Source organism: Coregonus clupeaformis, chromosome 23 (assembly GCF_020615455.1).
Source record: "Coregonus clupeaformis isolate EN_2021a chromosome 23, ASM2061545v1, whole genome shotgun sequence".
NCBI classification, from domain to species: Eukaryota; Metazoa; Chordata; class Actinopteri; order Salmoniformes; family Salmonidae; genus Coregonus; species Coregonus clupeaformis.
In genome coordinates this window covers 30,788,449-30,802,739 of record NC_059214.1, presented here as the reverse complement: position 1 = coordinate 30,802,739, position 14,291 = coordinate 30,788,449, and the positions used below count along the sequence as shown (strand labels likewise).

The following is a 14,291-nucleotide window of genomic DNA, read 5'->3' as shown; positions in this document are numbered from 1 at the left end:
AACCCAAATAAAATTCCATTTAAATTACAGGTTGTAATGCAACAAAATAGTAAAAACGCCAAGGAGGATGAATACTTTTGCAAGGCACTGTAGGCTATAGGCTATGCGCATCACTTGGTCCAATTTATCGAGTCAGTTATTGTTTTCTTGCGCAAACCGCGAGCAACACGTTGGGCGACAACCTTCCATATAGCCTACTAAATCAGACCACATAGATTTAGCCTAACTACGCAAGCGAACCAGGAGTCGAAAGCTCTTTTTCCGATGCGACGTTGGCTACCTGCACACAGGTTTAGTAACATACTACGCAGGGTTGCCAGGTCAAATAAAATGTCTAAAACAATTACCCATGAAAACTCGCCCATCAAGTCCTGAAAACGTCCCTTTTTTTGGGGGCAAACTCCAAAGTCCTCTGATAATACTAGTCCCGTGCGAATTGACATCCCTGTGTTTTGAGAGAAACGGGACTAGTATTATCAGAGGACTTTGGAGTTGCCATAAAAAAAAAAGGGACGTTTCAGGACTTTTTGGGCGAGTTTTCATGGGTAATTGTTTTAGACATTTTATTTGACCTGGCAACCCTGCGTAGTATGTTACTTTACCTGTGTGCAGGTAGCCAACGTCGCATCGGAAAAAGAGCTTTCGACTCCTTGTTCGCTTGCGTAGTTAGGCTAAATCTATGTGGTCTGATTTAGTAGGCTATATGGAAGGTTGTCGCCCATAATTTTGTTTCTCCTTTGAAACATTCCCGGGTCGTTCCAGAGGGAATGATAACTGGAACGTGCACTTTCACTTTTACTTACTAGCCTACTGAAATGTAAAACTCGGAAAGAAGGAAATGGCAGTCTACTTTTTTGGGAAAGTTATCATACCGTTTTTGGCTTATTTTTTTGGTGAGTATTCTATACTAAGTTCTGCCCGTTTATTGATTTGTAGGAAAGTAATTTGACCTTGACATAGTCATTGTGCACTGTATTACGGCCAAGGTCTGTTCAGCCGCACAGTCTGGTCCAGTCGATTATTAGTCATAAAACATGTTATAGTGTACCTCTAATCACACTGCTTTGAGTGTACAGAAGATAGTCTGTATGGTATAGACATAGGCCTCTGTTTACTACGAAATATCTTATAATTTATTTTACTAGGCAGGGGCAACTCTTACACTACGAGGTCCAGATTCTGCTGGTTTTCTGTTCTACCTGATAATTAATTGCACCCACCTGGTGTGCCAGGTCTAAACCAGTCCCTGATCAGAGGGGAACAATTAAAACAAGCACATTAACTGTCTTCGAGGTCCAGAGTTGAGTTTCGATCAATGACGTGTATAAACGCGCAGCCATCTTGGCACTCCTCAACTGTAAAAAATATTTTCGAAGCTATAGAAATGCATTTATTAATGCCTACATTCGTTTTTGACATGTTTATTCTATATCAGAGACCTTAATGCATACTTTTAAATTGTATTATGTGAGCTGAATATAAAAATGAAAACATCAAATCAAGCTTTATTTTATACAGCACATTTCAGACATGGAATGCAACGCAATGTGCTTCACAGGAAAAAAACGAATAAAACCAATGACAATAAAAACAGAAATCTTTACTACACAAAAACAAATGAATAACAATAAAAACGGAATGACTAAAAAGCACCCTAAGGAAAAGCAAAGCTAAAAAGGTGTGTTTTAAGATCTCTTTTAAATATGTCCACAGTTTCGGCCCCACTCAGGTTCTCTGGTAGGCTATTCCAGAGGCTGGGGGCATAATAACTAAAGGCTGCCTCTCCGTGTTTCTTGGTCCTAGGCTTTGGGATAGTTAAAAGGCCAGTGCCAGAGGACCCGAGGGACCTACTGGGTACATAACTTAAAAACATGTCTGACATGTATTGTGGTGCACAATTAATTCTACAACTCACAGGCAGCCAGTGCAGAGTCCTTAAAACCAGTGTAATGTGCGCTCTCCATCTGGTCTTGGTCAGTATCCGTGCTACAGCATTCTGTATGTTTTGCAGTTGACCAATGGCGTTCTTGGGTAGACCAGACAGGAGAGCATTACAGTAGTCAAGCCTGCTTGTAGTAGAACATGGATGAGTCTCTCTGTATCAGCCTGAGAGAGAAACATTTTCCTTAAAGTGTTTTACTTTAGAGAGTACTAATGTTACTATCCCCATTACAATGGCCTCTCAATGGCCAGTACATAGCATCAGCAATCTAGGGTTTATATACATCATTGGTTTCGATTGCCAAGTACCTCAACTCCATTATGATTTCATCCACGGAGTTGAGCACAGACTTTAGTTTATTAAATGAACATCTGACTCATTCGTGTCGCTATGCAGTCAATACTTTAAAAAATAACTTTCTTAAACCCTTACCGTGTACCTATGTTTGTCCTCTTTTTTGCGTGCCTTTCTTTCTTTGCTGAAATCTGTACTATTTAATAAAACGTTAATCAAATACAACCACAGACTGTTTCCTCATTGCTGTTGCTCTAAGATGGCAACTCAGCACGAATGTGCATGTGCCAATTGAATCTCAACAAGGAAAAAGTTGGTGGTTACATTTGAAAAAATGTTTTATTAAAACATATGGATTTCAGCAAACAAAGAAAGGCATGCAACAACAGAGGACAAACATAGGTACACAGTAAGTTAAATTTTTTAAAGGATCGATTGCATAGCGACTTGAAGGAATCGGAGGTTCATTTCAAAAACTCTACTTTGTGCTCAACTCCGTGGATTAAAATATCATGGAGTTGAAGTACCCGGCTAGAGTTTCGATAGAGTTGACGATATGTCTCTCCATGCATGGCCAAGTTAATATATCAAGATACAAGGTCTACAATCCTTCCCTGGCCAATCATTGATTTGACAGCAGAGGAGAGCAGTATTATGGGAGATTGCCAACAAGGTTGAATAGGTGGGATGTCTGACTGACACTGCTGATACCTGAACTGTCCTTAGTGTTCTCAAAGAAGACCACTAGTCTAAATTACATTATAGCCACAGAAGTTAGGGGGTTTTCAACGTGTTTTCACCTGATCCTCCTGTTTCTGTGCTCAGTGGAGGTGACAGGAGAACAGCAGTATGGTGGCCTGGGAGGAGAGATCACCCTGACCCCCAAGGTCTCAGGACAGCCTGAGGACATCCTGTGGAAACACAATGGAAACAAGGTGGTGGAGTTTGATGGGAGCCAGAATGTGGAGTATGGCAGGTATAAAGGCAGGACCGTCCTGGACTGGGACTCTGGAGAGCTATCTATCAAAGGTCTCACTGATGCAGACAGTGGGCCCTATGAGTTAGAGGCTGTCATCAACGGCAAGCTGCAGTACTCACAACATGAGGTGGACGTTATTGGTAAGTGTGTAATGTTATTGTCTAAAGGCTTGCATGTCAGGTTTGTGTGTATACAGTGTGTTTATTTACAGTATCAGTACGGGCGTTTAAAAAAGTAATCATTAGGCCTAGACAACGGATGATTAAGTGATGCCAGAATTGTAAAAAAAAAATTGTATACCTTGGGTACTGTACCTAATGAGTCAGGACCCACATATTCTCGCCTAGCTCTTGAACTCTCGTTCCAGTGTGATATTGAAACTGCCCCCTTATCATCATTACATCTTTATTACAAATGTTAAAAGTTGCTGGACAGGTTTTCACCCACACCAACACACCTATCCTCAGATCAGTTGAGCTGAAAACGGCTTCTCTCTTTGCTGTGTGTGTGTGTGTGTGTGTGTGTGTGTGTGTGCTCGTGTGTGCACGTGTGTAGATGATGTGGCACAGCCCAGCGTTACCTGTGTGGTCAGCATCACAACCCCAGAGAAAATGGACAGAACCCTGCTGTGCTCAGCTGACCTTCAGCCCCTGACCAAGTTCATCTGGAGGAGTCCTGGAGGGTCAGTAAGTCCAGGACCTGAACTGTTCATAGCTGGGGGGGAGAACCAGGAGTCTGTCTACACATGTGTGGTGAAAAACCCTGTTAGTGAGAAAACTGCAGAGTTCACCCTGAAGGACTGCTATGCTGGTAAGATAACACTTCTAAACTGCAGTTATGGTAATATATCGTACTCTCACTTTCATTCTCTCTCGTGTTCACAATTTGGATGTATTATGTAATGCTGCCAAGACATTTGCATGCAATGTACATGCTGTACATTTATTGCGAGTGAGAACATGGTTCAGAGAGACATGGAATGAGATTTTTGTGAATACAATGTTATAGTGAGCATGCTAAACATCTTTTTTGAATATCCAGGATATTCATATATTAGTCACTTGCGTTACTATATAATTCATAGTGTTATGACTGCTTAATTCATGTGTTATTCATGTGTAAATGCTGCTGATCCAAGTTGTTTTAATGGTGTTTCTGTGCAGAGGAAGGCTCATCCAGTGTCCTGGCTGTGATCCTGTCCATCATCATCATCCTCCTCATCTTAGTTACCGTTCTGGTATTATTGTGGCGCTGGAGGAAAGGCAAGAAACGTAAGACCATCCTATGTCCTATGTCAAAATCAGGCCTGAAGGCCAACCTTTAGTTCCAGACTCCAGAAATATAAGGGGCATAGTTCAGTATTAAGGGAGGAAAAGCCCCTCATTCTAATGATCTGGCTAGACCAGAGTCAATCCATTTCCTCCCTACTCCCCTGGCATGTGCTGAGCTTTCAGATGATCACGGTCCCAGTGACGCCAGCTGACTTGTTACAAGGTCATTGACCTTGGATCTGAGATTAGAGATTAGAGTAGAGGAGAGAAAAGAGTACAACCAGCAAACACAGCAAAGTACATACATAGTCTTTCTAGTTAGACATATAAATGATACAGCATGTTTACCCACATCTCTTCCCTATGTCTAATTCTGTCCTTTATCCCTCTTGTCTTTTCCACTCTGTGGTGGATGACCAGTGGCTGAAGCTGCACTGAGAAAATCTGAAGAGGAGGCGCGGCTGATGAAAGTTACAGTACAAGGTTGTTTAGCTGTAAAAATGCTATTTTGAACTTGAGGTGTATTGCTATAGACTTCGTTTGGCCATCACATATATTTTAAGACAACACTAATACCTTACCACTTTGCTGTTTCTAAATAAAACTATTTTGTTTTAATTTAATAGGAAACCAAGATCCTGAAGATGACCATTCTGAGAACACTGGAAATACAACTTATACACAAAAAGGTTCTCCTTATATGGCGTTTATTACCTTGGGCATAAGGAACTTTGAATACATATGGTAATAATGGGAATGAATGTTTTTGTGTGTACAGGACATGTGAAGGAGGTGATAGAGCTGTTTAACAAGCAGGATGCAGATGCAAACAGTAAACAGCACACCGCACCAACTGGAAGGATTTTGTCTCCAACAAAAAGTGGGGGTCACATCCCATTGGACAGACAGAATGACAGGCTCTCAGACAAACAGACAGGTGATTTTTTTCTCCCATGGCAGATAGCTTAAACAAAATAGTCAATATTGAGACTGACAATGACATAAGTCATGTTATCATTAAGACAAATGTGTCTATATAATAGTGTTTGTGTAGTCATGTATCAACCCATTTTCTCAATCTGTGTTTCAGAGACAGAGCCAGTACAGGACAAACCCACCCCGGCCCAACCAGACCTAGTCACACCAGACCCCACCCTGGCCCAACCAGACCCAGTCACACCAGACCCCACCCTGGCCCAACCAGACCCAGTCACACCAGACCCCACTCTGGCCCAACCAGACCCAGTCACACCAGTGCCCACTCTGGCCCAACCAGACCCAGTCACACCAGTGCCCACTCTGGCCCAACCAGACCCAGTCACACCAGACCCCACCCCGGCCCAACCAGACCTAATCACACTAGACCCCACCCTGGCCCAACCAGACACAACAGTTACCATTCTGGGCCAACCAGACCCAGGCACATCAGAGTCTACCCTAGCCCAACCAGACCCAAGCATACCAGAACCCAAAGAAGCCCAGCTAGGTCCGGACACACCAGAACCCAACCAGGAAACAGGAGTGTCGGAGACAAAGCCAGTCCAGGACAGGCCTGGGAACAAGGACAGCACTCCACTCTTGAACAACTCAGACGCCATGTTCCTCCTCAGCACAGACACACATGTTGCTCTGGACCACAATGGTGGGACATCAAACATCCATGAGCCTCAAGGCCTACAGAGAGACCAAGAGGGAGATGGAAAACCTTTGGCAGAGTCAGAAAGTGGTGTTGGTGAGGAGGACATGAACCTATCAAGAACCAACTCTGACAACTCTTCCTTCCAAAGTGCCAACGAGAACAATGATGATGATGATGGTGGGGATAAAGAGAAGTCTCTCCAAGCACAGGACCACAACAATAAACCACCCAATCAGGAGAGAAAATCAGCTTTGCAGCACATTGACACGACAGGGCAGGCCCAGATACCACCACCATCACCAGAGTCCAGCAAGACCCAACTACACCAACCCACACCAAAGCCTTCTCCAGCCCAACCAGACCAAATCACGACAGAGACAGCTCTAGCTCAAACATGCCCTATCACAACAGAGTCAGCTCCAGGCCAAAAAGACCCAATAACAAGAGAGACACCTCCAGGCCAAACGGACTCAGCAGGCACAACAGATCCCGCCACGGCCCAAACAGACCCAGGCACAACAAAACCGGAAGAAGCTCAGCTAGGCATAAACACACCAACACCCAAAGGGGCTCCACTAAATGCAGAAACAGAAAAACCCAACCAGGACATAGGAGAGCACAAGAAGGCCCAGATAGACCTGGACACACCAGGTCTTAAACAGGAGAATAAACTAGACCAAGAATCAGACGAGCCCCAAGAGGAGATCCTGCCAGACCTGTACACGGGAGATGGCAAACACGAGAGCGAGTCAGGCACTGAAGCAGAGACACCTGAGCAGGTGAAGCTTGCTGAGAGCCTGGAGGAGAAGACATCCCAGAGATCTACAACTGCTACTGGGGGAGAAGGGGATATGGCGGAGCACAGAGTGCAGGATACAGAGACAGGCAGAGAGAAAGTGGAACAGGTTAGACAGGTGGATGCAAAGACCAAGGTGGACGTTAGGAAGGATGGAGAGACAAACCACAACCAAAGGGATTGGAAAGAGGGAAAGCAGAAGGTGGAACTGGACAAAAAGAAATAGGGAGAGGAGCTTGGGGCAATTGTTGGAGAGATGGACAAACAGATAGAAGACAAAGATAAAGATGTGGAGGAGATACAGAGATGGATAGAGAGAATAGAGGAGAGGGGGAATGATGCAAACCCAGAGATAAAGAAAGGACAGTACACAGCAGACCACAAAGACAAGAACCAGACAAATCAACACACAGGAGGACAACCAGGATACCCAGTCAGGGGAACCAGCCAGGGGAGTAGAGACAGAATAATGATGTGGAAGAATAAGGGAAAGGGCAAAGAGGAAGTAATAAAGAGACTGAGAGGAGAAAGATGAGAAGAGAAAAGAGAACAGAGATGGAAAATGGACCACAATAGAGGTATTGGTGCAAACACAGAGGATGAGAGGGGAAATGAAGGAGAGATGGAGGAGGAAGGGGAAGAGGAGAAGGAACCAGACACAGAGAAAGAAGGAGATGATACCAACCAGACATCCACCCAGAGTCATGAGGAGATGGATGAGACACCCACCCCAGACCCCAATGAGCAGCACATTACCCAGACTACACTACAGGGGCAGTCCAGTGACTCCACAGGAGCCCTAGAGAACCAAGAAGAGATGGAACATGAGACACCCACCCCAGAACCCAAGGGGCAGCACATTACCCAGACTACACTACAGGGGCAGTCCAGTGACTCCACAGGAGCCCTAGAGAACCAAGAAGAGATGGAACATGAGACACCCACCCCAGAACCCAAGGGGCAGCACATTACCCAGACTTCACTACAGAGGCTGTCCAGTGACTCACAAGAATCCCTAATGGAAACAACCCAGTAGAATTCTGGGACAGCTGTATGACTTTAAATGCACTGTTTTTGAGATGACACTAGTTTGGATAACAGGTCTCCACCTTATTTTCTAGTGGAGTTAGAAGTGCTGCCCTCATACTGTTAGAAGAAAGACCGTAGTGAAGAAAATGCTGGATGCTACATATTTATTGATTGACTTTCACAGTGAAAAGAAAAGTGAATGAAGTGCTCAGTGTAATAGAAGCATTGGAATTTCTTGATTTTGTTTTCATAGTTTGCATACAGCATTTTATTCTCTAGTTATGTTTCAGTTCTATGCACATGTGGTAGCTAACATAATACATTATTTACTACAAGTTAATACACTTTGTTATTTTAGATCAATTTAAAGATATGTTTTAATTAACCTTAACATACTGTCTTAGGCTACTGATATGCCATCTTGATGGGTTGTCAGAGGTCCTCAGTGATCAGTGTAAATAAATAAATGTTAACAGAACGATGTGAATAAATGACTCTAGAACAAGCGGGTGTCACTCTGCATCATGTGGGACTAAACAGCCCCCCAGCAGTGGCCTGTATTCATGGATGCCAAGGGAAGCCAGGCTTCCCCGAATATTTAACCAATAAATAAATACAAATTCTAAAATAATGTATCTTTCTCTCTGTGTTTTCATAATTTTCCGTCAATTCGCAAGTGGCTGAATCTCACCGGAGAAATCATCTGAACGAGGGAAACAGCGCCCCTCTGTCAGCATGTAATTGATACTGTCTGGACCAAAAAAGTATTAACGTGTTGCCTCTGTAGCATTTGATTGATTGATGCCAGCAAACGTTTGGAATCCCTTGATAAAAACGTTATAAAGGAATTAGCCAATCAGCGTTGAGCTGAGCTCAACTGTGGGTTGTCCAAGTGCAGCAACACGCCCCCCAAGGGAGGCTAGATTGGATTTGGCTTTAGACCAATCAAATCACTTCCTTTGCAAAACGTCATTTTCAGAAATCCTTTTCTGTTTCTGGTCTGCTTGTGTTGATGTCCTGCAGTAGCTAGCTTGCTAAATCGTCAATTTCTGAAGCTATGGATGGAGATGGGGATTTGGACTTGTGGTTTCTACTGAATTCTCTGTACCGACCAATTGTTTTTTTTTAAATGATTTTTTAAATTGAACCTTTATTTTATTATGAAGCCGATTCTGATCTAACCATGAATTAATATATTGTGCCACTGGCCTGAGATTATTGAAGTTCAGTATGTAGCCTAGATGTAACGTAGTAGAGTCACATTAACTAACTAGCTAGCTAGCTAATTTAGCTGGTTCATAGTTGCCCATGCGAGGAAGTCAGGCTAGCAAGCATTTTAACTAGGTAGCCTGTGACAACAAAAACTAAAAGTGTACTGTATGACAGAGCCATAGACCGTTTTGCCAACATGAAAGAGAGGAGGATAGCATTGGCGTTCAACTAGTCTATGAGTAGGGCGAGTAAAACAAAAAAACATTTACTTGCATGCGCACACACACAGAGAAATCACTACCATGGACAGCCACATGATATTTAGCAACATTGATTGGACTAAATTGTTTTTGGTATCTTTAAGTTTGTGTTCAGTATATTCAACTGAGCATATATAGCCTTGTTGTTTAAATGTTTAAGTTGAAATGGTGCTGGAATAGCAGAGGCAGTGGTCCTGTTGTCTTTGTGCTGACTTGCGGTAACTCCATGGTTCTAAATCAGTAGTTGTTTAGAAAACTGTCGAAAACATTACCTTGCAGCACCATGCTGCAAGTGATGTAACTGCTTCTTCTTCTTCTTCTTCTTCAATGGTACTATATTATGGCGGTCCGCAAACAAGTATTATAGGTGCATGCTGCCACCTACTGTAGTGGTGGTAAACTATAGAAAAATATCCATTGTATGAAAGGGGGTTAAAACGACATCATACAAAATACAGAAATAGACACAAACAAAAATTGTCACTTCCTTCAGTCACATTCCAATCAAGTGACATCCCTGTGAGGGCTGAACATCCTTTGACAGGATTTCTTGCAATGCCTCAGCTGTAAACTTATTGACATCCAAAAAGCGTTTTGCTGCACTCACAATGATTCCAATTTTCTCTGATTTATTTTTCGTTTGTGCTGTGCAGTTTATGACCATTGCAATAAGTGCTACAAAGTCCATCTTTTTCACCTGTAAAATATCAGGATCCCTTGATGTGCAGTTTAATTTATTCCGCCACTGTGTGACTGTTGTCTTTTTGTTGTCACAGCCTTATTGTATATCACGGATGGGTTATAGAGCAAACAATGCAATTATCCCAACAAAGGTTGTAATATGGGTTACTTTACTGGCTTGGCTTGGCTTCCTCAGTGATGTTACCCACGCACCGCTACTGCCCCCCAGAGTAATGAAGATGGGGCAGAACTGGGAACTTGAAATCAAGTGAGTCTTCACATGCCCTTTCCTTCATAATATCATATTATTATAAGTCATATTATGTGAAACGCATCACAAGAAGTATCTGAATTTGACTGGAATTCCTACACAGCTAAACAATTTAGGCCTATTGGATTATACTCTATACTGTATCACAAAAAATGGTATGGGCCTGTTCACCATGTTCAGTATTGCATGACTAAATCAACTAAATGACTACGAACAGTGAAGATGACCTTAGGTTCTGGAAAATATATTTCACAGCGGTTTAGATGGTATAATGATTCTCTACACTATACTTGCTTGTTTTGTCACATAAACTGAAATTAAGCGAACTATTAGAATTTCAGCAACCAGGAAATTGCAGAGCGATTTCTGCATAGTGCATCTTTAAGTTTATGGCCCCGCCCATTTTATAATTATGCAGCTTGAGGAATGAGAGACTCAGACAACTGCCAAATTTCACTTTCACTTTCAACAAGCGGAGAAGGCTGTTCAAATGCAATGGCAGCTCGCGTTTTCTTCACAATTGTGTTTGGGAGTTATTGTCTTGGTAAGTGTGCACATTTTCTTATCCCAAAATAGTGTATTGCTCAGTGCCTTTTTACATGGCTGGTACCCCATGTCTTTTTCAGCACAGAGGCTGGTTACCTAGGTTTTAGGAGGTTATTGGGGTAACTCAGCAATGTTACAAGTAGGGCTTAGAATAAGCACATATGTTTTGCTAGAGGCCTAATGGTACTGTAATAGCACTGTGTTGGCTAGCCTTTCACTGGGAAACGTGTGTGGGTAAAATCACTGCGGAAGCCAAGATAGAATGTGTTGTTATAATTGCGTTGTTTGCTCTATAACCTGTGAGTTCATATGCCTTGTGTGGGGATCTATTTTCTTATAACTAGATGTGATGCCTAGCTTAGAAAGAATACATTAATGATTAAACATAATAGGTTTGTGCTGTACTGATATAGATTGTTTAACATAACAAGCTGTGATTAATGTGAGGAACCGTTAGGGGGTAGGCTGAGACAGGCTTGTGACTCACACACACAGCCTCTTTGTTAAACCGCTCAAGGACATGTGTTCTGCTACAAAGAAGAACAAACTATGTCTGAGGTTGCTGACTCGAGACAAGTTGTAAAGATAACAACTAATGCCCGGCAACAGTGAAGCGCCAAGGGGCTGGGACCAGCCTGTGCACCATCGATAGGTTGGGTAAGTTTAAACCACACCCAGCCTCTACTCTGACAGGCCCAGCAGGGAGCGGGAACTATCTCTGTCAGAGTATTTAAAGAAGAACTTATAACAATGGCTCAGTTCTCTGACTGCCCTGCGTGGTTTTTCAGTGGGCCCGAATATACGAACATCATATTTACCATTCAAGTGTTTGCATTAATTAAAATACTAGTCTATTTTAGAAGACGTGTATTGACCTCTTTTTGTTGGGATGGTGTTCTTGGGGTTGTACTCATTCTTCTTCTTCCTCCAAACACGGCGAGTGGAGTTTAGACCAAAAAGCTCTATTTTTGTCTCATCAGACCACATGACCTTCTCCCATTCCTCCTCTGGATCATCCAGATGGTCATTGGCAAACTTCAAACGGGCCTGGACATGCGCTGGCTTGAGCAGGGGGACCTTGCGTGCGCTGCAGGATTTTAATCCATGACGGCGTAGTGTGTTACTAATGGTTTTCTTTGAGACTGTGGTCCCAGCTCTCTTCAGGTCATTGACCAGGTCCTGCCGTGTAGTTCTGGGCTGATCCCTCACCTTCCTCATGATCATTGATGCCCCATGAGGTGAGATCTTGCATGGAGCCCCAGACCGAGGGTGATTGACCGTCATCTTGAACTTCTTCAATTTTCTAATAATTGCGCCAACAGTTGTTGCCTTCTCACCAAGCTGCTTGCCTATTGTCCTGTAGCCCATCCCACCCTTGTGCAAGTCTACAACTTTATCCCTGATGTCCTTACACAGCTCTCTGGTCTTGGCCATTGTGGAGAGGTTGGAGTCTGTTTGATTGAGTGTGTGGACAGGTGTGTTTTTTACAGGTAACGAGTTCAACCAGGTGCAGTTAATACAGGTAATGAGTGGAGAACAGGAGGGCTTCTTAAAGAAAAACTAACAGGTCTGTGAGAGCCGGAATTCTTACTGGTTGGTAGGTGATCAAATACTTATGTCATGCAATAAAATGCAAATTAATTACTTAAAAATCATACAATGTGATTTTCTGGATTTTTGTTTTAGTTTCCGTCTCTCACAGTTGAAGTGTACCTATGATAAAAATGACAGACCTCTAGATGCTTTGTAAGTAGGAAAACCTGCAAAATCGGCAGTGTATCAAATACTTGTTCTCCCCACTGTGTATATACATGTTTGACGGTGGGGATTGTGTTCTTGGGGTCATAGGCAGCATTCCTCCTCCTCCAAACACGGCGAGTTGAGTTGATGCCAAAGAGCTCGATTTTGGTCTCATCTGACCACAACACTTTCACCCAGTTCTCCTCTGAATCATTCAGATGTTCATTGGCAAACTTCAGACGGCCCTGTATATGTGCTTTCTTGAGCAGGGGGACCTTGCGGGCGCTGCAGGATTTCAGTCCTTCACAGCGTAGTGTGTTACCAATTGTTTTCTTGGTGACTATGGTCCCAGCTGCCTTGAGATCATTGACAAGATCCTCCCGTGTAGTTCTGGGCTGATTCCTCACCGTTCTCATGATCATTGCAACTCCACGGGTTGAGATCTTGCATGGAGCCCCAGGCCGAGGGAGATTGACAGTTATTTTGTGTTTCTTCCATTTGCGAATAATCGCACCAACTGTTGTCACCTTCTCACCAAGCTGCTTGCCGATGGTCTTGTAGCCCATTCCAGCCTTGTGTAGGTCTACAATCTTGTCCCTGACATCATTGGAGAGCTCTTTGGTCTTGGCCATGGTGGAGAGTTTGGAATCTGATTGATTGATTGCTTCTGTGGACAGGTGTCTTTTATACAGTTAACAAGCTGAGATTAGGAGCACTCCCTTTAAGAGTGTGCTCCTAATCTCAGCTTGTTACCTGTATAAAAGACACCTGGGAGCCAGAAATCTTTCTGATTGAGAGGGGGTCAAATACTTATTTCCCTCATTAAAATGCAAATCAATTTATAACATTTTTGACATGCGTTTTTCTGGATTTTTTTGTTGTTATTCTGTCTCTCACTGTTCAAATAAACCTACCCTTAAAATTATAGACTGATAATTTATTTGTCAGTGGGCAAACGTACTAAATCAGCAGGGGATCAAATACTTTTTTCCCTCACTGTATAATAAATAATCAACCTTGCAAGCAATTCAAGACTATAATATTATGGTGGGAGATTATAATACCGTTTTAAATAGCTCAATGGACGGGAAAGGAAATCACACTACAAACAATCACCCTCATGCTCTTAAGGAAATCGTGAATGTCATGGATACATTAGAACTAGTAGATATATGGAGGCTTAAATATCCAGATCTAATGAGATATACATGGCGACGACTCAATCAAGCTAGTCGTCTTGACTTCTTTCTTATGTCATTCTCGTTGGCACCAAAAGTTTCAAAATTGTTGATAGGGTACAGAATGCGGTCGGACCATCATATAATTGACATATACATTACTATTACTGAATTTCCACGTGGGCGAGGATATTGGAAATGTAATCAAAGCCTATTGGATGATAACTTGTTTTTAACTAGGACAGAGGAATTTATAACTGATTTTTTTCTGACATAACATAGGTACAGCAAATCCCCTTATTGTATGGGACACCTTTAAATGTGTCTTTAGAACCAAAAGCAATTTAGGTCAAAAGAGTCCATACTAACAAAGGAAATAGAAGGTCTAACAGAACAGATAGATGGCAATAAAAACTGTAACATAGAGGCTCAGAATAAATTAGAGGAAAAACA

At 42.7% G+C, this 14,291-nt stretch overlaps 1 protein-coding gene across 2 annotated transcripts; it reads left to right on the top strand.

Moving 5' to 3' along the window:
- Positions 1 to 488: 488 nt before the first annotated feature.
- LOC121536858 (cell surface glycoprotein 1) lies at positions 489 to 7,436 on the top strand. Of its 2 annotated transcripts, none has more exons than XM_041844463.2 (8): positions 489 to 893; positions 3,062 to 3,355; positions 3,771 to 4,025; positions 4,379 to 4,486; positions 4,907 to 4,969; positions 5,113 to 5,175; positions 5,265 to 5,366; positions 5,577 to 7,436. In XM_041844463.2, exons 1-8 carry the CDS (start codon positions 839 to 841, stop codon positions 7,145 to 7,147), a joined length of 2,511 nt encoding a protein of 836 aa, XP_041700397.1. In that variant the 5' UTR covers positions 489 to 838; the 3' UTR covers positions 7,148 to 7,436. The 2 variants fall into 2 exon arrangements, with proteins under 2 accessions (XP_041700397.1, XP_041700395.1); XM_041844461.2 differs by having other exon boundaries at positions 490 to 893; positions 5,265 to 5,423.
- The last annotated feature ends 6,855 nt before the right edge of the window (positions 7,437 to 14,291 follow it).